This window comes from Muntiacus reevesi, chromosome 1 (genome assembly GCF_963930625.1).
Source record: "Muntiacus reevesi chromosome 1, mMunRee1.1, whole genome shotgun sequence".
Taxonomy (NCBI): Eukaryota; Metazoa; Chordata; class Mammalia; order Artiodactyla; family Cervidae; genus Muntiacus; species Muntiacus reevesi.
This window is the reverse complement of record NC_089249.1, coordinates 15,720,488-15,745,320: the sequence shown is the minus strand read 5'-3', so window position 1 is coordinate 15,745,320 and position 24,833 is coordinate 15,720,488. Positions and strand designations below refer to the sequence as shown.

The 24,833-nt window shown below is 45.0% G+C and overlaps 1 protein-coding gene across 1 annotated transcript in view; it reads right to left on the bottom strand.

Moving 5' to 3' along the window:
* The window catches only part of RFX4 (regulatory factor X4), a 155,578-nt gene extending 132,660 nt beyond the window's left edge, over nt 1-22,918 (bottom strand). The window contains exons 1-2 of the mRNA XM_065938421.1: nt 22,849-22,918; nt 13,490-13,576 (exon numbers count right to left, since the gene is read on the bottom strand). Of these exons, the coding sequence (XP_065794493.1) occupies nt 13,490-13,576; nt 22,849-22,918 (157 nt within the window). The remainder of the gene's footprint in view (nt 1-13,489; nt 13,577-22,848) is intronic.
* Nucleotides 22,919-24,833: the final 1,915 nt, after the last annotated feature.

The following is a 24,833-nucleotide window of genomic DNA, read 5'->3' as shown; positions in this document are numbered from 1 at the left end:
ACAAAAATTCATTATATATCTAATGTATGACAACTAGACACTGAGGATAAAGAAATTAAGCTCTTGTCCTAGAGTCTGGTTGGGGAAAGAGACAAACAGTAGCGAGAGAAATCAGGTTCAATAAGAAGTGATAAATGCTGTGATATGGGTAGGCAGAGAGGATATCGCCAACCCAGACGGCCTGAAAAAGCAGGGCCAATCACGAAAGACTTCCTAAGAGAAACCACAAGTAAGCCAAACCCTGGACTGGGCCAAAGATGGGAACCAGATGTCAAGGAAGGTGAGATAAAGTCAAGGGTAGGGTGGAGAAGGTGAGGGGATAAAACTACAGCCACTTGAAAAATCAGGCCACCTTCCGAGAAGCAAGGTGGCTGAAGGTCCTGGTCAAGAGGTGAAGGGATGCAAGGGCGCTGGAGAAGTGCTATGACATCTGGTAATCCCCTCCAAGCTTTAAGACAACCTCTAGTCTCTAACCTGACGGTAATAATAGTAATGCCTATCTTGAAAGGTACTAGGGAAGATTGAGTGAGAGGAACTCAGGGACTTCCCTGGTGGTCCAGTGGTTAAGAATCGAGTTGCAATGAGGGGGACGCTGGTTTGACCCGTGGCCTGGGAACTGAGATCCCATGTGCCATGGGGCAACTGAGCCCATGGGGCACCACAGCTAGTGAGTCCATGAGCCCGTGTTCTGCCGTAAGAGAGGCCACCACAGTGAGAATCCACAGCTAGAGACTCACAGCAGGACTCAGCTAAGAGCCGGGAAATATCAGTGCAGGAGCGGCACGGCAAAGGCTGCCCTGGGCTGCTCTGGCTCACAGGCCTTGGAGCGTCTCTGTTCAGCTGAAATCTGCTGCAGGAGGCAGGCAAGAGAGGATGCCTCTCTGCTCGGGAAAATTTACGGGGGGGCAAACACAACCGCACTAATAGGGACCCTGCACGGCAAACACAGGAGGGGACAGCACAGCTCCAAAGAGGAAGTGGCATTTGAGCTGACCTTGAAGAGATGATCCGAATTTAAAACACAGCTTTGTTTACTGTTTGCAAAAATAATACACTTTTTTTTTTTAATTTGGAAAATACATGGAAAATGGAAATCTCTGGAAATCCAAGTGCCTCTCAATAGGACACACTGTTGTCAACTCTTTATCCTATCTACCACCAGTCTTTTTTCAGTGTTCTCTTTTACACCCAAGTGCACACACACAACACACCTAACTTAAGGGTAGTGACGGTCACATAACACATCCTGGCTTGTACACTGTCTCTCTCAGTCACCCTTACAGGGACAGGTCAGATTTTGAGAGGGGGATGCTGAGGGAGGGGGTGCTCTGGGGGGGACGGCAAGCAGAATGAGCAAAGGCATGGGGGAGGGGAAAGGCAAATGGCCCATTGTCTGGAGCCAGAAAATTTCCCCATACCAGGATTATACCCTAGGGCTTCCCGTTCAGGGGATGCATGTATGTTCAGTTGCGCAGTCCTGTTTGACTCTTTGCAACACCATGGATTGTAGCCCACCAGGCTTCTCTGTCCATGGAATTTTCCAGGCAAGAATACTGGAATGGGTTGCCATTTCCTATTCCAGAGGATCTTCCTGAAAAACGGGTCAAACCCTCATCTCCTGTGTCTCGTGCTGTAGAAGGCAGATTCTTTACCACTGAGCCACCTGGGAAGCCCATTCAGGGGTTACCTATCTCTATTGCATCAGGTTTTTTCCCCAACCAAACTTTGTTAAGGCCCCATTTCCAATACTAACCACTGGTAAAAGAATCGGCTTTGAGGGCAGGCAGACCTGGGTTTGAATTTCAACTTTGTCCTCAACTCTGTGAGAGCCTAAGGAGTGGCTTGACTCATTCACGTTGGAGGGCCCTCCCCTAAAACTTGAAAATCATAACTGATGTCACAAAGATTGTTTGAGGATTAAATATCACAAACTATGATAAAAAAAATACTAGAAACATTTAAAAAGAGGACTGTAAAAATACTGATAGCATTCACCAGCTAAGTACTTAAACCAGGCACTGTACACCACTTTTCATTTGCTCTCTTATTTTGGTCCTCCCAACAGTGTTAAGAAGTTGTTTTATATCCTTTTATAAGTAAGGAAACCAAGCTTTGCATGAGGCTGAAACACTTTGGCCATCTGATGCAAAGAAATGACTCATTTGAAAAGACCCTGACGATAGGAAAGATTGAAGGTGGGAGGAGAAGGGGACAACAGAGGATGAGATGGTTGGATGGCATCACCGACTCAATGGACATGAGTTTGAGTAAACTCTGGGAGTTGGTGATGGACAGGGAGGCCTGGCATGCTGCAGTCCATGGGGTCGCAGAGTCTGACACAATTGAGCGACTGAACTGACTGAAACACTTGTAGGAAGCCATGCACCCCATGAATGGAGACTGGACTTCCCTCAATGATGGGCATCAGGTGGCTACTGAAAGCATTTAGACAAGAACTAGTCTACCTGGAGCCAACAGAGACCCTTGGCTCAGTCATCAAACACAGGCCTCCAACCTCTGCAGGCACTTACCCTCCAGACCCCTGGGGTCTTTTCCTCAAAGACTTTTCCCAGCATCTTTTCCTCAAAGACTGTGCGTGTCACACTCAGGCATCATCCTCTTATCTGATGGCTCTCAATCCTAATTCCCCAGAAGTGCTGGGAAATACACTCATTAATCAAATATTTATTGCGTATGTTCCAGCCCCATGCCAGGGGCTAAAGGGAGAGAAAAAACAGACATGGTCTCTACTCTCTTGAGCTCAAACTGTCAGCCAATAAAATGTAAGTCTTGGGCAAGAGCTGAGAAGGCAGACCCAAGAAGCTACGGCAGCACCAAGTCGGGGTATAAGCCCAGGCTTGGGATCTGAAGGAGCAGCAGGGGTCAGCTAGGCAAAGAGGACAGGAGAGCACGCTTTAGAAAAATGAACATAGCCATGGTTGATAGAGACTTTTGGAATTAGCCTTACCAAGTACCTCTTCATTTTAACAGGCAGAAATGCTTCAAACCAAATAAGATTCACCCTGTAAGGCAGAATTCCATGCCGACAAGGTTCCTGGAGCCATTCACAGCCCACATTGAGCCATCCACTCTCCAGGCCCACACCACTCGTCCTACCAAAGCCGGAGAGCAACATCGGCTTAAAATTCCTCCCACTGAGATACTGCCCAGTGTCCGGTCTTCTCTCTGCCCCTCTATTCTGCTCCCACTTTGCAGTTTTAATTCCTAATATCCCCATCCAGGGAATCCTGGTCCATTTCCCAATGGTGAGCGCCTCTACTCCCCCTCCTGGATCTATGTCCTAATATTAACTTGGCAGTCAAATGCCCAGGCTCAGATCCTGGCTCCGTCACTTGCTGGCTGTGTGACTGCAGACTTTTGGTGCCTTAGTTTCCTTATTTGTAAAATAGGGGTAATAACGATTCTAAGCACTAACCGTGAGAGCTAACTAACCCCCCCGGCACAACGCGCGCACTCTCTAAGGGCCCCCGGTAGTTACAGTTGTCGCCCCCCCAGAGCGGTGTGCACCCGCCCTGCCCTGCCCTGCCCACTGGCCTGGGTGTGGCACTTATCCACGGCCACCTGGACAGCTATCCACTCTGTCCCCTGGGCTCCACAGCACCCTGGCTGGTCCCTAGTAAAGCTCCTGTCACGGCGTGTGATCACTACATGCTGACCAGCACATCTGCCTTGGGGGTTTGTAAGCTCTGCGGGCACAGACCACAATCGCCATGGTATCTCTAATACCCACACATGGAAGGTATTTGTGGAATGAATAAATGGCTAAGATAATACCACAATCAAAAGCTGAGTCTACCCACCTGATTGCAGTGAGCATATAAAATAACAGTACTGCTTCCGTGGTGGCCCAGATGGTAAAGAGTCTGCGTGCAATGTGGGAGACGTGGGTTTGATGCGTGCAATGTGGGAGACGTGGGTTTGATCCTTGGGTCGTGAAGGTCCCCTGGAGAAGCAAATGGCTATCCAGTATTCTTTACTGGACAATTCCGTGGGCAGGGGAGCTGGCAGGCTACAGTCCATGGAGTCGCAGAGTTGGACACAACTGAGAAAATAACACTTTCACTTTCATCAGGGAATGTTCACTGGGGTCTTATAACGTGCCAGGTACTAGGCAAAGCTCTTCACATTACTGCATTTAATTTTCATAGCTTCCTGAGACAGTGAATAATTTAATGAATGTGAAACATCAAATACTTGAAGCATTCTTAGTGCTTAGCTAATGTTAGGTTTAATTATGACTACTATCCCCTTTTACAGAGGAAGAAACAGGCTCAGAGAGGTGAAGTGATTTACCTTAAGTCATACATTTTAGCAGTGAAGCCAGGAGAGGGACCCAAGCTAAAGGACACCCCAACCTCCCTGAACCCCAACACTTATGAGCCTCATTCTGCCTTCAAACCTGTAGAACTGAACAAAAGACTTTTAGGGAGCGTATTATCTACCTAATCATTTGTCTTCTGCCTCTATGCTGGCTGAATTCACAATATTTGGGAACTCTATTTTAGAATATTTCTTGCCTAGAGCCGGTGTAGCAGCATTTAATATGGATGGAGAACATTTCTAAATTAATTACTTCTTTTCAAATCCCAGGAAAGGTTCAAATTTATGTAAGCCTCAAGTTTCACTTCAAAGTTCTAATTCTATTTCCTTTCATTATACTAATCAGGCTGCACCTGGCCAGACCTCACCTGTTGGGAACAAATGGGGCTGCCAAACATTTCGTTCCCCCTTATCTACTTCCCTTCCAGTCCCTGCAAAGAGCACCAGCTGATGATCAGGGTGCCTGGACTAGGCCTTTGGCAGTGGGCATCAGCCCCTGGCAGCAAACCCTTCTCCCCGTGGGAATGGGGCTAAGTCCCAAACAAGACTGTGATGTTGGCAGCACCACTCAGAGGGGGCCCCACACCTGCTTCCTTTCACCTCCTCTGGGTAAATTCCTTCATAATCTTGGAGCAGGAAAGAGCCTTTCTAATGTTGATACAAAGCCCAAAGCCATACAAGAAAATTTTGAGAAATTTTACTACATGAGAAAAATCTAAAGTCTCTATGTGGGGGGAAAAAACCCACACCGTAAGCACTCTCTCGGGAAAATTGTAATCATACCGCAGACAACAGTCTCACCTCCCTCCTCTTTTATTAGAAAGTGCTCCAATAAAACCAGAAAGAGGGTTTCCTTGGTGGCCCAGTTTTGAAGAATCTGCTCGCCAATGCAGGAGACACAGGTTCGATCCCTGACGGGGGAAGATCCCACATGCCACCGAAGAGCTAACCCCATGGGCCACAATTCTTGAACCTGTCCTGTAAAGCCTGGGAGCTGCAACTAATGAAGGCTGCAAGTTCTAGAGCCTGTGCTCCGCAACAAGAGAAGCCACCGCAGTGAGAAGCCTGAGCACTGCAACTAGAGAGTGGTCGCTGCTCACAACTAGAGAAAAAGCCCATGCAGTAACGAAGACCCAGCACAGCCAAAGATAAATAAATAAATATTTTTAAAAAAACAAAAAGAAAAAGACACGTGATACATACAAGATACATGATTGGTGGAAAATGCAAATGTTCCTGAAATGTGAAACGATAATCGATTCCAATGAAAATGAGTAGTACACTAAAATGCCATTTCTCACTTATCAGATTGGCAAAAATCCAAACCGCAATCACAAAACTCTGCTGTGAAGCTGTGGGAAACAGATGACTCCTATCTTGCAGGGAGAATGCAAAATGATGACCACCTCCGATGTGGAAAGACATTTCACAGAATCACTGAAATCCTACATGTCCTTTATCCAGTAGCCCCGCATCTGTGAACAGATACTGTCACTACTCGTGCACACGTGGGAAATGACCAGACACAAGACTGTTCACTGCAACTTGGCTATAACAGCAAAAGTGTTGCAAACAGCCCAGGGCTCATTTAGTTAGCTAAATGACACCACAGTGGAATACTACACAGCTGTGAAAAATGAGACAAAAACCAAGAAAAGAATGAGAATGCTCTCTCCATCCTTACACTCCAGGATTTATAGTGAAAAAAGCTAGTCACAGCAAAGTGTATATAAGGTGCTGTTTTTTGTGTGTAAGAAAGTGGCAAGAAAAGAGAAAATGGCAAAAAAAAAAGAACACATATATGAATGTTAGTTTGCATAAAGCAAATGCTGGAAGCATATACAATAAACATTGGAAATGCTTGAAGAACGCACAATAAACAAATATGCTTTCCATTAGGAAGCTTAGAAGGGAAAACCAGGGAGGGACCAAGACTTCTCAGTAGTACCATTACGGCATTTTGATTTTAGATCCATATCATTGTGAATTATCCATCCAAAAATACTATAATTTTGAACAAATTAAAAGATCCTTTTGGGGAGGGAATATCAGGAGGAAGAACCTCTTCAAATAGTTAAAATGGTCCTGGAGTGCCAAAAGCTGAAAGTAAATTACACATACAGACCATAATCTAGCATGGCTGTATAGTATTTTTTTGTTTTTTGTTTTTTTTGTACAGTATTTTGCTTTGCTAAAACCCACTACTTAATAAGCACTCAGCAAGCACCTCTGATGCCCCAGGCCTTCTATATTAAGTGAGGCCCAGTCCATCAGACACACTCCTTTCCCCTCAGGGACTGACAGCCGTGGAGGGAGTAAGTGGAGGTGCAGAAGGGCTTGGCAGTGGGCTTCATGCACAGAGGAGGAACTACCTGATTCTCCACAAGGAGAGGACAGATAGACACTCAGGGGGCAGAAGCGGCAATCTGTAGGGACACTTCTCTAGCAGTCCAGTGGTTAAGACTCCGAGCTTCCAGTGCAAGTTTCGATCCCTGGTTGGGGAACTAAGATTCCACATGCCATGTGGCATGTTCAAGAAAATATTAAAAAAAAAAAAAACAAAAAACAGGGCAGCCCATGATGAGTATGGAGGCCGAGGAAGGGCAAGAGCTGGAGGTTGTCTTAAATCATAACCTAAGCACTGGGCCTCCTAAGCCTGCCTGCAGGGCTGCACCTAGGTGTTCAGCCAGGACTAACACTGCAGGGTTCATCCCACACGGGCAATCCAGTTTTTGAAAGCCATCCTAGGCGGACTGTCTGTGGCATACCTCCCACCCCAGACCTCTGGCTCTAAGCCCCTGTCCTTGCTCTAGGAGCTGTTCCAGAGCCTTTCTGCTGTTGGTGGGGCTGGGGGCTTTTGCTTACAACTCCATGGGAATGTGGACCAGTTTAACCACATTTCTCTGCAACCCTGTCTTATGGAGTGAGAAAATACCAAACTGGATGATAACCAGACATGCCGAGTGAGGGGAGAGAAAAGTAACTTACACCTCTCTAGCCCTGGAATTCGATGGGATTTTAATGTTAATGACGAGTCAAATCAAGTGGTGACCCACTGTGACCCCAGTTCTCTGCCTCTGTGCTGTTGAATTCCAACTCTTCCTGTCCCCGTGGTATAAACAGCCTCCTTCACCACCCATCTGTCAGTACCCGGGATAATGAGCTGGTGAAGGGTTAGGAAGGGTAAGGGAAGCGGATGTTGCAGCCGGGCAGGTAGGAGGGAGCTGCCGAAGGGTCTGACAGTTAGGTGTTAGGAGTTGTCAAAGAGCAGAAGGAACAGGACTTCATATGGACTGTCACTAATACACACACACACACTCTCAGACACACACTCATACACACACACACTGACACACTTTCACACACACAGTCTGATAACTTTTGGAGATACAGGGAAAACTCTAGATATCTGCCCAGGATCTAAGACAGAGGCTGAAGTCATTTGATTTAGCTATTAAGGAAGTGATGACCTAAAGCCTAGAAGACTTGGGCCCATCAGGGTTACAGGACTGTGCAGTCATTTGTTCTGTTTCCCATGGAGGGAAACAGGAATCCCAAGGAATCCCACTGGGTTCCTGCTCTTTGGACCCATCCCATCACCCCATCACCTCCGTCCCACTGATATCACCCCGGGCTTCAGCCTCGTCCCCTTACCTGGACCAGGTGGGAGCCTCTGAAGTGTCTTCCTGGCTCCAATTCACCTGCCGAGAACCAAACTCGCCTTCTGAAAACTGGGGTCTGACACCCCTCACTCAGCCCCTGCAGTGGCACTGTGACCGCAGCTCCAAACCCCTCGTCAGAATCCAAGTCCCTCACCGACATGGCCCAAACTCTCCTCCCCAGTCCTGGTCCCCACGCCCCTTCCATCTCTCTGCTTAAGACCATGTGGGAAACTCTTCAAGTCCAAAACATGCCTTGTGGCTTTTTTCCTCCCAGTCCTTAACTTAAAGGAACCACATGGACCCTAGGAGACCCAATGCAAATGCTGCTTCCTTCAAGATGCCTTCCCTAGTCATTCTCCAACTGTGTGACTGATCCCAAACTTTAGCAGGCATTCTAATCACCTGGGGGTTTGTTAAAATGCAGTGTGCCTCAGTCGGTCTGGAGTGGGCCTGAGAGTCTGCATTTCTAACAAGCTTCCAGTGAGGTCATACTGGAGTCCAGGAACATAACTGGTATGGCAAAGTAGAACACCCTGCACAATTCCAGTGGAATTTATCACGTACAACCTTGCCTTACTAATATGCAAACATGTGCCTAAGCTTCCTTTCTGGAATGGGAATTCTTTGAGAGCAGGGACCTACAGAAGAGATAGTTTTTATTTTAAGAGGTAAGAAATGTTTTAAATATTTATTTACTTATTTGACTGTCCCAGATCTTAGTTGCTGCAGGCAGGATCTAGTTCCCGGACCAGGGATTGAACCTGGGATAGAACATCACAATCAAACTGCTGTAAACTAAAGACAGATATCTTTTTGTCTGAGACAAAAAGACACACTGCATTCAAATGAGTAAAATTAAGTCTGATGACTAACTTTTAGAAACCAGAGAACCATGCAATGAAAACTTTAAAGGGTTGAAAGGGAAATAAAAATCTTACCAAACTAGAATTCTTTATTTAGCAAAAATATCTTTCAAAAATAAAGGTGAAATAACAATGGTTTTCATGATCTACACTACTCTATATGTCCCTACCAGAAACAGTAAAGGAATTTCTTTGGGTTAAAGAAGTAATGATCCCTGAGCTTCTCTGGTGTCCATTGGTTAGGACTCTGTGCTCCCAATGCAGGGGTCATGGGTTTGATCCCAGGTCAGGGAACTAGGATCCTGCAAAGATTCCACATGCCACACATTGCAGCCTAAATAAATTAAGTTATGAAGGAAAAGAAAAAAGTTATCCAAGATGGAAACACAGACTTGCTGACAAGGATGAAGAGCCCTGGAAAGGGTCAGTGTGTGAATAAATATCATTATATATTGACTAATATGTAAAACAATGATAAAAATGTCTTATAGGGCTTATAACATAGGTAGATGTAAAATACACTAAAGCAATGGCACAGATGCTGGAAAAGTGTTCAATTAGATCAAGCTGTGGGAGTGTTTATGCCCTGTATTTGAAGTGGGGGAAGGATTTGTGTGAGGCAGACATGAAAGGAAGGGTGCAGAATGTAATCCCTGAGTGAAACACTCTAAAAGAACATCTAATTGGAGAGTTAGCAGAGAAAAACAATTAAAAAAATATAACTGTGTTAATCCCTCCCCCTCCATAAAAAAGGAACAAGGGAGGAATAAAGAAATAAAGTCAGATGGGAGAAATAAAAACTAAATAGCAAGTTTGCTGATTTAAGCTCAACAATGTAAGTAACTATATTACACTTAAATGATCTGAATTATTCTAGTTAAAGATAATCTGACTGGTTTCTTAAAACTATATTAAAAATCTTAACATTGAATTCAGAAAGGTTGAAAATAAAAAGGCAAAGATATACCACAACAATCCCAATAAAAAAGAAAGCTGGCATAGTTATAGTAACATCAGATAAAATAGACATGAAGGCAATAAGTATTACTAGACATGAGGAGATGCTGTTGTTTGGTCTCTAAGTCATGTGTGACTCCTTTGTGACCCCATGGACTATAGCCCGCCAGGCTTCCCTGTCCAGGAGTCTCCAGGCAAGAATATTGGAGTGGATTGCCATTTCCTTCTCCAGGGGATTTTTCCAACTAGGAATCGAACCCAAGTCTCCTGTGTCTCTCGAATTGGCAGGAGGATTCTTTACTACTGAGCTACCTGGGAAACCCAATATGAGGAGGGATATCACTTCAACAAGAGGATTCAACAATCCTAAATTTCTAAGAAATGAATACTTCAAAACATGTAAAACAGGAATTAACAAAACTGAAAAGATAGGTAATCACCCTGTAATATCTCTCAGTACCTTAGAGACAAAATCAAAATCCATAGGGATATGGAACATCCGAAAAACATGATTAGCCAATCTGGTCTAATCGATACCTGTAGGATATTCCATCCAAATATGGCAGAATATTCATTCCTTACAAGCATATGTGAGCATTTGCCAAATCGAACATATGTTTGGACAAAAATCAAATCTTACTAATTTTAAACATTGGAGTCATACAGAATATGTTCTGTGACCATGGTGGAATTATAATAGCAATCAGTAGTAGAAAGGCAACAAGGAAATCCCCAAGTTTTTAGAAATTAAGCAATAGATTTCTAAATAAATCATGGGTAAAAGAACAAATCACAATAGGAATTAAAAAAATAAGTCTGGCTGTACAATAATGAAAGTATGACACCAGAAAAATTATGTGATACAGTTAAGTAGTACTTAGAGGAATTTTTATAACTTTAAATGCCTAGCTTAGAAAAAGTTGAAAAATCAATGATCTAAGTGTCTGTCTCACAACAGAAAAAGGCAAAAAATTGAACTCAAAGAAAGTGCAAGGGAGGAAAACCTAGAGATAAGAGCAGAAGTACATGAAATTTTAAAAAGATGCAAACTGAGGGGAAAAAAAGTGAAAAGTTACCAAAAATTAACTCGAAATGAATCAAAGGCCTATACATAAGAGCTAAAACTATAAAACTTTCAGAAGAAAACAAAGGAAAACCTTCATGACATTGGATTTGGCAATGATTTCTTGAATATGGACACCAAAGCACAGATAAAAGAAAAAATAGATGCCCAAGTGGGAGGGGACATGGGTAAACCTATGGCTGGTTCATATTGATGTTTGACAGAAACCAAGGCAATACTGTAAAGCAATTACCCTTCAATTAAAAATAAATAAATTTAAGAAAAAGAAAAAATAGATAAACTAGACTACATTAAAATCGAAAACTGTGCATCAAAAAGCAAAATCAACAGAGTAAAATGCAACCCACAGAACAGGAGAAAAATATTTGCAACACATATATCTGATAGGGGGTTAACATACAAAATATATAAAGAACTAGCAGTTGAGAGACTTAAATAGATATTTCTACAAAGAATAAAACAAATAATCAATAAGCACATGAAAGACTGTTCAATATCACTAATCACTAGGGAAGTTCCCACAATTCAGCAACCACAGAAATAAACTATCTGATTTTTAAAAAATGATCAAAAGGACTTCCCTGGTGGTTCAGTGGTTGAGAATCCGCCTGCCAACACAGGGTACACAGGTTTGATCCTTGGTTCCAGAAGATTCCATATGTCCCAGGGGAAGTGAGTCCCTGGGTCACAGCTACTGAAACCCGTGTGCAACCTAGAGTCCACATGCTCGTCAACAAGAGAAGACACCCCAGCGAGAAGCCTGTGCACCACAACCAGGGAAGAGCCCCCGCTGGCCGCAACTAGAGAAAGCCTGCCTGCAGCAGCAAGGACCCAGCACGGCCAAAAATAAACAAATTAAATTTTCAAAGTTCACAAGCTCTATGTTTCAAAAATGGCTGAAAGACTTGAACAGGCACTTACTGCAAAGTATACATAACACAAATGGTCCCTTAGTACATGAAAAGATGCTCAACATCACTAATCATTAGGAAACTACAAATCAAAACCACAATGAGATACTACCTTATACATTAGAACGACTATTACCAAAAAAACCAGAAAATAACAAATATTAGCAATAATGTTGAGAAATTGGAACTCTAGCACATTGGTGGTGAAAATGTAAAATGGTGCAGCCACTGTGGAATTATAGCAGTGTCTCAAAATAGTAAATATGGAATTACCATACGATCCAGCAATTTCACTTCTGGTTATATATCCAAAAGGAATGAAAGCAGAACTCAACCAGTTATTTGCTCACCTGTCTGTATAGCAGCATTATTCACAATAGCGAAAAAATAGAAATAGCCCAGATGTCCATCAATGGATGAATGGATAAACAAAGGTGGTGTATATACATAGAGTGGAATGTCATTCAGCCTTAAAAAGGAAGGAAATTGTGATACATGCTACAACATGGATGAATATTATGCCAAGTGAAATAAGTCAGTCACAAAAGGACAAATACTATGTGATTCCACTTATATGAGATTCTTACAGCTAGTCAAATTCATAAAGAATAGCAGAACATAGAGCAGTAATTGATAGGGACTAGGGGGAAAGGAGGATGGAGAACTATTGCTTAATGGGTACAGAATTTTAGTTTGGGGAGATGAAAAAAGTTCTGGAGATGGATAGTGGTGATGGTTGCACAATGAAGTGAGAGTACTTAAGGCCACTGAATTATATACTTAATATGGTTAAAATGATCAATTTTACATCAGGCATATTCTACCACATTAAAATAAACTTTAAAAAAGAATGTTCAGAGATGCTTAAAGAGTCAAAAATGAAGCAGTTTAAATATCCGTCAACATTTAAATCGATACATATGCTGTGATAGAGGCATACAGTGGAGTACTATGCAGCAATGAAAAAGGAAAACTACTGTGACCTACAACAGTACGGCTAAATCTTCCCTGAGGATTCCCTGAATCTTTGAGAAAACTGAACTAAGGAGATGCACTTTACCAACTAAGAAAGACATTCTGTCCCTGTTGGAAATGACTTTATAATAAGCTGCCCCCTTTTTATAATGCTTTAGGGGCAAATACAAGTCCCAAGTAGTCGTCTGCTCTTAATATAAGGTACCCAGAAGCCCTAGCCTGACATAACACAGGGAAAGGAGTAAACACAGCAGCTAATATCTTTCCATCAATTCCAATTCTCTATTTCAAGATGCAGGAGAAGTTGTTACTTTCCAACACCAAAGACATTTGTGACTTTAAAACAACAGTCGCATGACACACTCCTTTAAATCCATATCTACAGAGAATGGCCTTTCCCATTCAAAGTCCACATTTTCCCACTGGAGCGTCACTGAAATGGAGTCTTTAGGGACGCAGACAATGAGAATGTGTAAACAGCAAGTTTTTGCTGTGGCCTCAGTTTCCACATCCATCTGAATGCACTAAACTCCCTCCTGGAGGATATTATAAGGAAGGCTTGGGTATTTCATAAACGGCTGGAGAGCCTCTTGTTTCGGGTGACATGCCCTAGTCTAGCATTCCAGAAGCACCATTCCTCATCAGAACACAGTCCATAGCCAGGACATCATGGAAGACTGAGTTTTAAGCACTTACTTTCATCATTAGAAACATTCCCCAGAGATGTGTGGCTGGAATAACGCTTGTTTTCACTTTCGTTGAGACATCTTTCAATCCAGCTCTCTAAAAATGAAAAATAAAGAAAATCACACTGTTGGTGTTTGCAAAGAGACAGGAACATAATCAATGCACTAGATTTAAATGCCCATCAACTTTCATCTGAGATCTGCCCAGACTGGAGTTGGACTCAACATGAAGCCCAGTATGCATCATTGTTGATGAGACTTTGCTGAGTAGCTTGGAGGCAAAACGGTAATTCGAAAGCCCACTTGAGTATTTCTTGGCCAAATTCGATTAATTTTGGAGTATTAGTACCAACTGAGTATCCACTGAGGATTAACTTTCTTCAAAAAGAAGATATTAATACATTCCTGAGAACTAGTTTGTAAAACAAAATTTGGTCAGCTGAATCACTGATGGTTTGGAGACTTGTGAATTAGCAACAGAACTCTTAATTCAAAAGAAAACAAAAAGAAAAGCAGATACAACCTTGAGGGTTCTGGTTGAAGACGAGGGCAGGGAACTTGCAGCTTCCTCCACCCCCACTCTGTCAGCGACCCCTGCAGGGGCTCTTCAAAGCCCAGACTGAAAGTCACTGCAGGAGGAGGCTTCAGAAGGTCTGTGATAGTTACCTATTATCTTATTTATTTAAATTTATTTAGTTGGCTCTGCCGGGTCTTAGTTGTGGCACACAGGACCTTCAGTCTTCATCGCGGCATGTGAGGTTTTAGTTGTGTCGTGTGGGATCTAGTTCCCTGACCAGGGATGGAACCCGGGTCCCCTGCATTGGGAGCACGGCATCTTAGCCACTGGACCACCAGGGAAGTCCCCCCATTAGTTTTAAAACCCAAAGACCATAGGATTTTTTTTTTTTTTTAAATCCAATTCCAAACACTACAAATGTCCTTTCCACAAGGTAGCGTAATGCTTTTTCTATGATCCAGAGCATCCACTATTCATTCATTCATTCCTTCAACAGCATCAGCTAAGTACATCAGTTCTGCTACAATGTTTGTTTTGAAACCACAAATGTGTTCAATGCAAGTGATACATTAGGGAACCATTTGCGCCTAGCACAAATTTTCTGTTTGCTTATGCTTGATTTCATTCTTAGAAAACATGAAGTGAATGTAAAAACTGCACATAGCTGAACTGAGCCCTGTAGGAATATGCAAAAGACACACGTGCTCACACCTCAAACATCTACCAGCTACTTGAGTTTACGGCATGGGTTGTGAGCCACACCTGCCCAGATAGACCATGTTCCACCATTTCACAAAAAATACAAGCTGGGGCCCTACCAAAGTCCACTTCCAAAAGCAAATTTCAAGTCTTTTTCAAGGTCAAGTGCCATACTTATTGTATCTATATGCCTCTTAGCCATTTAACATGTGTAAAACTGTGCTATCCTTTTTATTAGGGTCCTATCTTTTTCCCCATGTGTCGCTGACAAAGTTCTTAAGCGCTGTTGCCCCTAGTTTATCATTCCAGTGAATGCTGCGCTTTTTGTTGTGCAGTTCTGTAGAATGGTGGTAACTCGGGGGGATGCATATTAGTACTAGAGCAGAACTGATTGCACCTATGAATGTGTGCTTTTGAGCAGTGCTGTCGCCTGCTGCCTTCTTCATAATACGGGAGCTGGCATTTACTGAACCCCTATTTTAATGTTAACATATTTCATTGAATTCTGACCACAACTCTCTGAAGTAAGGATTTTCATCTCCAGTTTCCCTAGAGAGCAACTGAAGCTTAATCGAGTAATGTGACGCCTCATAATTCAAAGAGCCAAGGAAAAGTTCATTACTTAGTAACATATTGTTAAAGGAAACCAGGCTAACAGTGGCTCCTGAGCAATGTAGCAAGGGGAAAGCAAGTGCCAACAGCAGAGAGAAATGTTGGGGTTTGGTGGGTATTGTATGTTTCAACAAACTGCTTTTTTAAAAGCTGCTTCCAAAATTGTAAATAAGTAGCAGAGAAATATCCAAGGAGTGGAACAGGCACCAGCTTGTTAAGAGGATATGGAAATCTGGTATTTCTAAGGAAACAGGGAGTAGCCGACAGATTCAAAGCATTAAAACGCTACCCCCTTCCAGACAGCAAATTCACAACCTAGAAACAAACAGCGAGAGATTCAAAGCATTAAAACGCTACCCCCTTCCAGACAGCAAATTCACAACGTAGAAACAAACAGCTTGCAAGGATTTCGGAGCTGTGATGACACAGGGTGGGTGTTTGTCATCACATCTTATGCAAAACCACATCTGGATACAAATCTCCAGAATTCTTTTCAGAATCCTCCAGAATGTCTCTCCTCAGATCTTCTAACCCTTTCAAGTCCTGGCATATTTTCCCTGGCAACAGCCGTGGCTGAGATCAGATGGCATCCCATGAAATTTGCAGTCCCTCCCTCCACCTAACCATACCACCAAAATCAATTTCTATTGTTCGAGCCCAGCCCTTATTCTCCCTAGCTAGGTATGCACACCTACTCACTCTCACGCGCGTGTGGGCACACACATTCACAAATACACCGCCACTCTCTTTCATCAGTAAAAGGGAACACTCTCACCCATTTGCCTGTACCAGAATCAGGTTTGTTATCATCGTTGTTATTCCGCAAAAAAGGCCTATTCTTGCAGGTGAGAATCCCCAGCAACTGGAGGGGGAACCCTCTCTGAAGAGCTCACCACAACATTCTGGAAAGGAGCTGGCTCTGGTCACTAGGTGGGTCAAGAGATGCAACAACCATCCACAAGAGTTCGAGTCAAGAAAGAGCTGTCCTGAGGGCAGTCCCTCTCCCCCACACTGCCCAACCCCAACCCTGGAGAGAGATGAAAGCAAGGTTACAGGAGGGAGAGAGAGGAGAGAGAAGAAATCCCACCAAGTACTCCTTTCCCCCATCCATTGCCCACACTCAGGCCCCTCTGACCCATGGCTTAAGCGTGTATCCACTCCGCTGCCCAGCTTTGCCCCCTGGAGCAGCGCAGAGTAGGTCTGGTCTCTGAGGCACATGTCAGATATAGGAGGAAGCCACATGTATGCATTGTTTTCTAATCAAAATGGACCCCACTTGTTTCAGCACTCTCTTGGGAGAAACTGTTCCTCTATTTTTTAGCCATTCAGTTCTTCTGCTTCTGGCATCTTCTGTTTAATCAACGTCTGTTTGAACACGTGGGGCTCGGTGAGCGCTGAGGGTTCAGACGGGGTCTAAGCAGTGCCGGGTCTGGCAGAACCATCACCTCTGTTGTTCTAGACATGGGGGTTTCCAGAGCCTTCAAAGGTCGTGCATTCCAGACTGTATGAACGCAACATTCTGAAAAATCTATAGAGGCCCCAGGCCTTGGAGTCACAGGTGATTTTTGAGGTTTGTCTTCTTCCCTAGGGGGACCCTTAACAGTGCCAACTGCAGCTCGTGTCTCGTAAGTCAGGTTGCTCCATAGGACTGAAAGGCCTCTATTCATCACCTGAAGTAAGCATTACATACTTTAAAACTATTGATAATGGGTTATGGTTTTACAAAGATCAAGAATTAATCAACCAGAATGACAGGAATATTGAATATTTAATGAAACACTGCATTCATCTATCTTATACATTTGTAGATTGTTTGTGTGTGAGCGTGCTCAGTCATGTCCCACTCTTTGTGACCCCATGGACTGTAGCCTGCCAGGCTCCTCTGTCCATGGGATTTTCCAGGTGAGAATACTGGAGCGGATTGCCATTCCTTCCTCTAAGGGAACTTCCCAACCCAGGGGTCAAACACTCCTCTCCCGTGTTTTCAGTGTTGGCAAATGGATTCTTTACCACTGAGCCACCTGGGAAGCCCTCATTTGTAGATTAAGTGGCTTAACAAAGGCCACCATATTCTGAGCTCTTATGGGTCAAGCATTATGTAAATGCATTTGGTACACCATAATACATAATCCTCATAACAGCCCTATAAGATAGGTTCTATCAATAAGCCCATTTTAGAGATCAGGAAATTAAGGCTCAGAAAGATTAGATGACTTGTCCAAAGCCATCCAGCTGGTAAGAGGCAGGATTAGCATTCACACTCAGGTCATAACCACAGTGCTGTCTCTCCAAGTGTGCTCTGAGCGCTCCTTATCCCATATCCCATATGGTCTCCAGAACACATTGCCAGTATTGCAACAATGATCACAGTCTGCCTTGTATTACAACTTGTGCTAAAACTCAACCTACATATATTACAATTTTTGCTAAGTTCATTTACATGTTTCTTTGCAAGCCTTTGTTTTACATAACAGGTTCCACAGTTTAGAACCTAAACATCTTAAGAACACAGTCCATTTTATTTTATTTTTCTTGACTCTCCACTAGTGCCTGGTATAAAGTTTTTCCTATAGACTGGCCTCAATGAACATTATGTTATTGACATGAATGATATAAAAAATGCACACTGTGTAAGGAGACATATCCACACGTCTAAAGAATTTCCTGATCGCTTTCTTTTCTACCACATGCAGCATAAAAGGACAACACATCAAAGGCAATTTTCCAAATAAAAATTCAACAAAAATGTATTTTGTCCCATGTAGATCAAGAAGCTGTAGTCAAGTGAGTCTGATATAAACATGAATAAGACTGGTTTCTGCCCTCTAGTTGCCATCAAAAAAACAAGGCAGATGCTCCTCCATCAGCTCATGATTGCTGAGACCCTGTCATTTTTGTTCACCTGAGCTGGCACTGTGCCTGGCTGCACAGATATAGTGTAATAAATATGTTGTTGAATGTATTACTTTTTTGAAAAACAACAGTAAGTTCCTACTATGTGCCAGATACTATGTGAGTTTTTACATGTGTGCAAAAGTCATAAATTAAAACTCAGGACAATATGATATGATATGCCTTAATATCTATATTTGTTGTTGTGAAAAAACAAAAGTTCTCATACTGTGATCAGCACAGCAGTATTGGCGCTGTGCTCTGGGACACTGGAGAAGCAGTTTCACACTTGGATAACCTCCTGTTCCCACCTGCCTCATACTTGATCCATAAAAACCATCTGACCTTTTGAGAAGGACGAGCCTTGCTCTAAGTGTCCAGCAGGATTTACTGATGACTGTGAGCATAGGCTCCTGGGCTGCGAAGCATCCTTTCACCTGACTCATCTGGGATCATGGGCAGGAAGGAGGATGCCTCGTAGATTTTTCATCTTACAGGGAGTGTAACCCATATTCCTTAGAGGCCAATCTTCATGCCTCCCCACTTCAGATCAGAGATTTGGAAACCCCAATTTGAAGTGACTTTCTCAAGTTCCTAAAATGAGGTTGAGCAGAGCCTTAAATGGTTATTGGGCTTCCCAGGAGGAAATCTCGCTTCCCTTTGCAGAAGCAGCAAGTAACAACGAGGAAGTAGTTGCACTGGGGGCATGGCACATCCAAGCCCGTCCAAGACTCAGAGCAGGGCTTCACGAACATACATTGGCCTGGCAGGAGGAGCCGACCACGTTGGTTGTCAAAAGGCACATGATCCTTGACGTTTACAGGGCACCCTGACACGGAGAACCTGATCTGAGCTTCACAGTCGACCTCATGGGACAGAAATTTACACCATGTTACAGATAAGGAATGGCTTCCTCAGTGGCTCAGCGGTAAAGAATTCGCCTGCAACACAGTAGCCGAAGGTTATGTGAGTTCAGTTCCTGGGCTGGGAAGATCTCCTGGAGGAGGGCATGGCAACCCACTCCAGTATTCTTGCCTGGAGAATCTCATGGACAGAGGAGCCTGACCGGCTACAGTCCATAGGGCCATGAAGAGTCAGACACAACTGAAGCGACTGAGTGCGTAGGCACAGATAAGGAAACTGCACAGAGCTGTGGCCTGTTGGCAGTGGTGTGGCCAAGGTCACACAGTTCAAAGGTGTTAAAGTCAGAATTCAAACCCACGTCTTCAGGCTCCAAAGCTTATGCTTATTCTTTCCACTGCATCCTCCTGGACATGAGGCAGGAGAAAGATGGGCCCCAGGCTGAATAGTTTCTCCCCTGTGGACAGAAACTCCATAACAGCAGGATCATGGAGGAGGCTGGACCCTGCCCAGATAAAAGATAAAAGACCACACATTCCTCATTCTCGAAGCCAAGGAGACCTCCCTGACTACACACGCACAGAAAGGCTTCTTGGAAGTCAAAAAGGGGAAGGGGCACCACCCGTAGTAAGTGATGCCAACCTACCCCTAGGTCTCTTCCCCAGAATCCATCTTGGCTAAGAGATGTGCACACACACAGAGGAGGACCCTAAGATACACCCAATACAGACTTAGAACCAGGCAAAGCAAGATGATTGGCCAAAGGAAACCCAGCAGAAGTGCCCATAAAAGTAATTCAAACCGCCACTCTGTCTCCCTGAGCCTACCTGCGTGTCTGTCTGCATGTACCCTTTTTCCTCCTAATAAACACGTTACTTGTTTCACTCCTATCTCTAGGATAGGCCAGGGCCTTGTCACTGGCCACAGGCCTTGGTGGTCTAGAGGCTCGGATTCAGTGCTCTCACTGTCCTGGCCTGACTTCAAACTCTGGCCGGGAACCCTGCTTCAAGACACTGCACCCAAGGCCACCCAAGATCAGGCACAGGCCAGTTGTTCCCCTCTCGTCCATCCATCTATTCATTTTGCAAATACTTGTCAGAGGTCTTCAGTGTAAAGTTCTAACAGAAGAAATGAATAGGGACTTCCCCAGTGGTCCAGTGGTTAAGACTCCACACTTCTAGTACAGAGGGCAAGGGTTCGATCCCTGGTCAGGGAACTGAGATCCCACATGTCAGGTGGTGTGGCCAAAAAAAAAAAAGAATAAAATAAAATAATTTTAAAAAGAAGAGATGGACAAAAGCTATTTAACAGGAAACCAATATATTACAGCAGGATATTTCTGATGGATGAGGGTCTCAGGACCTGAAAAGATGTTTTCTTATGCATTCTTTTTATGTATTTCCCTCACTCAGCTTAAAACCCAGTATTCAAAAAATTAAGATCGTGTCATCTGATTCCATCACTTCATGGCAAATAGAGGGGAGAAACAATGGAAACAGTGACAGATTTTATTTTATTGGGCTCCAAAATCACTGCAGATGGTGACTGCAGCCATGAAATTAAAAGATGCCTGCTCCTTGGAAGGAAAGTTATCACAAATCTAGACAGTGTACTAAAAACCAGAGACATCACTGTGCCAACAAAGGTCTACATAGTAAAGCTATGATTTTTCCAATAGTCATGTACAGATGTGAGAGTTGGACCATAAAGAAGGCTGAGCACCGAATAATTGATGCTTTCAAACTGTGGTGCTGGAGAAGACTCTTGAGAGTCCCTTGGACAGCAAGGAGATCAAACCAGTAAATCCTAAAGGAAATCAACCCTGTATATTTATTTGAGGGACTGATGCTGAAACTCAAGCTCCAATACTGTGGTTACCTGATACAAAGAGCCGACTCATTGAAAAAGACCCTGATGCTGGAGAAGATTGAAGGCAGGAGGAGAAGGGGATGACAGAGGACAACAGAGGACGAGATGGTTGGATGGTATCATTGACTCAACGGACATGTGTTTGAGCAAGCTCCAGGAGATGGTGAAGGACAGGGAAGCCTGGTGTGCTGCAGTCCATGGGGTCTCAAAGAGGCAGACACGTCTGAGTCACTGAACAACATCTCCCTCCTTCTTAAAAATGTAAATTCTAACAACCCTGAGTATCTTGTTTGGTGCCTTGTCCCCAAGAGCCTGGAGTGGTGTCAAGCACAGAGCTGGCAGTGATGGCTGTGATGAAGTGAATGAAACAAGAGGGAGCAGTGGGCAGGGCATCCTTCCTCAGGAATGAAATCCTTCCTCAGACCTCTGGGAAGAAACAGCACTGGAGCAGAGACTGAACATGGTGAGAGAGTGAGGACTTCTGAGGTTCTAAGACCTGGGATCACAGAGACCATCACAGGTGGATCATGAGGGATCTGTTTATGGAACCTGTCTATGGCTGATGCAGAGTGACCCCAGGGAGACGGTACAAGATGAAAGAGAAGATAGAGGTAGGCCAGGAAGAATGTGGAGCCAGTGGTGAGAAAAACTAGCTTTCAAAGCCCAGTCCTTCCACTTACTAGCTACGTAACATTGAGGTGGCTCCTGAACCTTTTTGAAGTCCTGCCTCCCAGGTTTCTCCAAAAATTAACTGAAATGACACAGGTGAAGCACTTAGCATGCTGGGCTTGTGGGAAAATGAGGGAAGCATGGTCTCTATCCACCAGGTGCTCACAGCCGTGGTGGGAACAGTCAAGCACATATGGAGGGCTTTCCAGGTGGCTCAGTGGTAAAGAATCCACCAGGAGACGCAGGTTTGATCTCTGGGTCTGGAATATTCCCTGAAGCAGGAAATGGCAACCCACTCCAGTATTCTTGCCTGAAAAATCCCATGAACAGAGGAGCCTGATGAGCTCTGTTGCGAAGAGTCAGACACAACCGCGGGACCGAGCACACACACACAGCCTTTGCTGAGTGCCGCCCCAGGCTGGTCACTCTGCTTTCCCTCTCCTCCTCACAGCAGTTCCGAAACAGAGCCCTGAGCAGCTCCAACGTGTAAGGAGGAAAGAGGGTGTCAGACAAGCCAGGTGAAGTCACCACTACACGTCTGACCCCAGTGCTGTTGGCTGTCACCCCGGCACCCCGCCTTGCTAGGCCAGCAGGGAACCGGGAGTACGTCTAGATGACAAAAAGGGGCTTCCAGCTCAGCTGGGCTGCTTCACAGAGGGGAGGGGGAGGGCATTTCAACGGGCCCTTAAAGGGGTCGGCATCTGCCAGAGCAAGGAGGAGAGAAGGGTGTTCTGGGGAAGAGGGCCACCGTCACGGACAAAGGCCCAAAATGGGCTCTGGGAAAGGTGAAGAACCCACTGACCCGTGACCCAAGGCATGGTAGGGGACAAGCAGGGGATTCCGTTAGGAGCAGACTGCAAAGGCCTCACTGCCCCCTCTCCCAGGCCAAGACGCCTGCAGGCAGCTGGGAGCCGGCCATGGTTTTGAAGCAGTGGGGGAATAACACGATGAGCTTTGTTTCTGAGGAACGGGGTGAGAACAGGGAGTTCTTGACTTATGCAATACCTGAGGAAAACGCCGCCTGACTTAGAAAGTGTCACCGGGTTTTAATAGAAGGCGGCATTCATCCTCTATCAACGGTCTTTTGGGGCGCTGCGCTGGGGCCTATTTTAGGAACGCACAGCTTTAGAAATGCTACATAAAAGAGCTGACAGGCCACACGTGGAGCTACCCAGGGAGGACGGGGCCCAGGTCCCTCTGGGGGTGCCAGGGCGCACCCTCACTCCCCTCCCCCTGACCCCAGTCATTACCAGTGGACCCGCGCCGCCGGGGCCTGCTCCCGTCTCCCCTCAGGCCAGGGTGTGCGTTCCTCCGGCTCATTCTGTCTCGGCCCCGTTCCTCTCTCCCCCGGGGCTCCCCACGGTGGGGACACACAGGTTCGTGCGGGAAGTGGGCCCAGGAGGCAGGCAGCCCTGGCCTCTCCAGGGTGGGGGCGCCTAGGTCAGTGGGTTGCCATGGCAACACCAGAGGCCTTGCCCCAGGGGCCGCTGGGTTCCAGGAAGGGGCCCTTGTCTCTGCCTCCAAGGGGCAGCCCCACCCTGGCCCTGCGCTCATTCCATCCCTGGCTCACCAAACAGTGATTTGGCACCGACTGTTTGCCAGGCTCTGAGGCTTTAGTGGGGAACATGCAGCAAGGTCCCTGTTCTCAGGGAGCTTATAATCTGTGGTGGAGACGGAGGAAAACCAATAAACAAGACGACTTAGAGCACAGAGTGTCATGAAGAAATGAAGCCAGAGAATAGGATAGAGATAGATGAGGGTGCGGTTTTAAGGGGCAGGGACCCTGAGGGCCTTTCAGAGGAGGTGACGTTGAGGTGCAAAGGCCCGAGGCGGGAGGGGGCTCGAGGGTGTGAGGAAGAGCTGGGAAACCGGCGTGGTAGGGGAGAGGGAAGAAGGGGGAAGGCCGGAGGAAATGAGGTCAGGAAGTTAGGATGCGCCCAAAGTTTGTAGGGACTTGCTGGCCGGAGTAAGAACCTCATATGTATTCCAAGTGTGCTAAGATTCTGTTGCAGGGTTTAATCAGGTGACATGAACTGCACTGGCTCAGAAAGGATAGTCTCAGCCTGAGAGGGGCCTTACATTCATACATCCCACTGTCTGTTTATCAACTCTTTATGGGGTAACTTGTTACAGGCACTGAGCTAGACAGTAGGAATATAGCAGGGAAGAAGACAGACTGTTTCTGTCTTTGCGGAACGTTAGCATTTAGTGCAGGAGTCAGCTATTCAATAATCTCACAAAGAAAGCCAGGGGAGAGGGGGGAAAAAAAGGTCTGGTCTAACCCATGAGAGTCAGAGAAGCTTCTCAGAATAAGTAGCATCAAACTGGCAGCTGAATAGTAAGAAGACACATATTACGACCCCAGGTAAAGAGAGGGAGGATGGCAGAAGAAACAGCATGTGCAGAGGCCCTGGAGCTGGCAGGAAAATGACACGTTCAAGAACAGGTATTAATTCAACATGTGTTTAATGAGATTATCCTGTTTAACTAGCACTCTGTAAGATGCTATGGGGTATGAGCACATAAAAGCCCTGCCTTCATACTCAAGGCTGGGTTAAGGAGTTTGGATTCTATTCAGTAGAGGGTTGAGAACCTCTAAAAGTTTTCGATCAGAGTGTGGCAGAAGCAAATCAGCTCTGTGGGCAGCTCCTTCAGGGGCCACTAAACACAGTCTTAGTGGGGGAGGGAAAGGGAAGCATGAGACCATACCTCTTATCATCTAAACCTGGACACTTCTGATATTGAAAAGCAATGCTGGTAAGGATTTTGCTGGGACCATATACATAAACCAGGTGCTTCCATGGTGGCTCAGATAGTAAAGAATCTGCCTGCAATGCAGGAGACCCAGCTTTGATCCCTGGGTCGGGAAGATCCTCTTGAGAAGGAAATGGCTACCCACTCTAGTATTCTTGCCTAGAGAATTCCATGGACAGAGGAGCCTGGCTTTCTACACAGTCCATGAGGTCACAAAGAGTCAGACACGACTGAGCAACTGACACGCTATATGTGAACCAGGACTGTCCCTGGCTAACTGGCACCTAATGTCCCCCTAGTAGGAGGCCGCTAAAGAGTTTAAGTCTTCAAGGCTTGAATCAGAACAGATGAGTGAGATGAAAAGAGATAAGAAATGTGTCCTCTTTCTAGCTAACTGCATCCACCCATCCGACCTAGCCATAGCAACGGTGTCTCATGTCTCTTCTTGATCTGCTGGGGTCTCGGTCACTGCATGATGTGA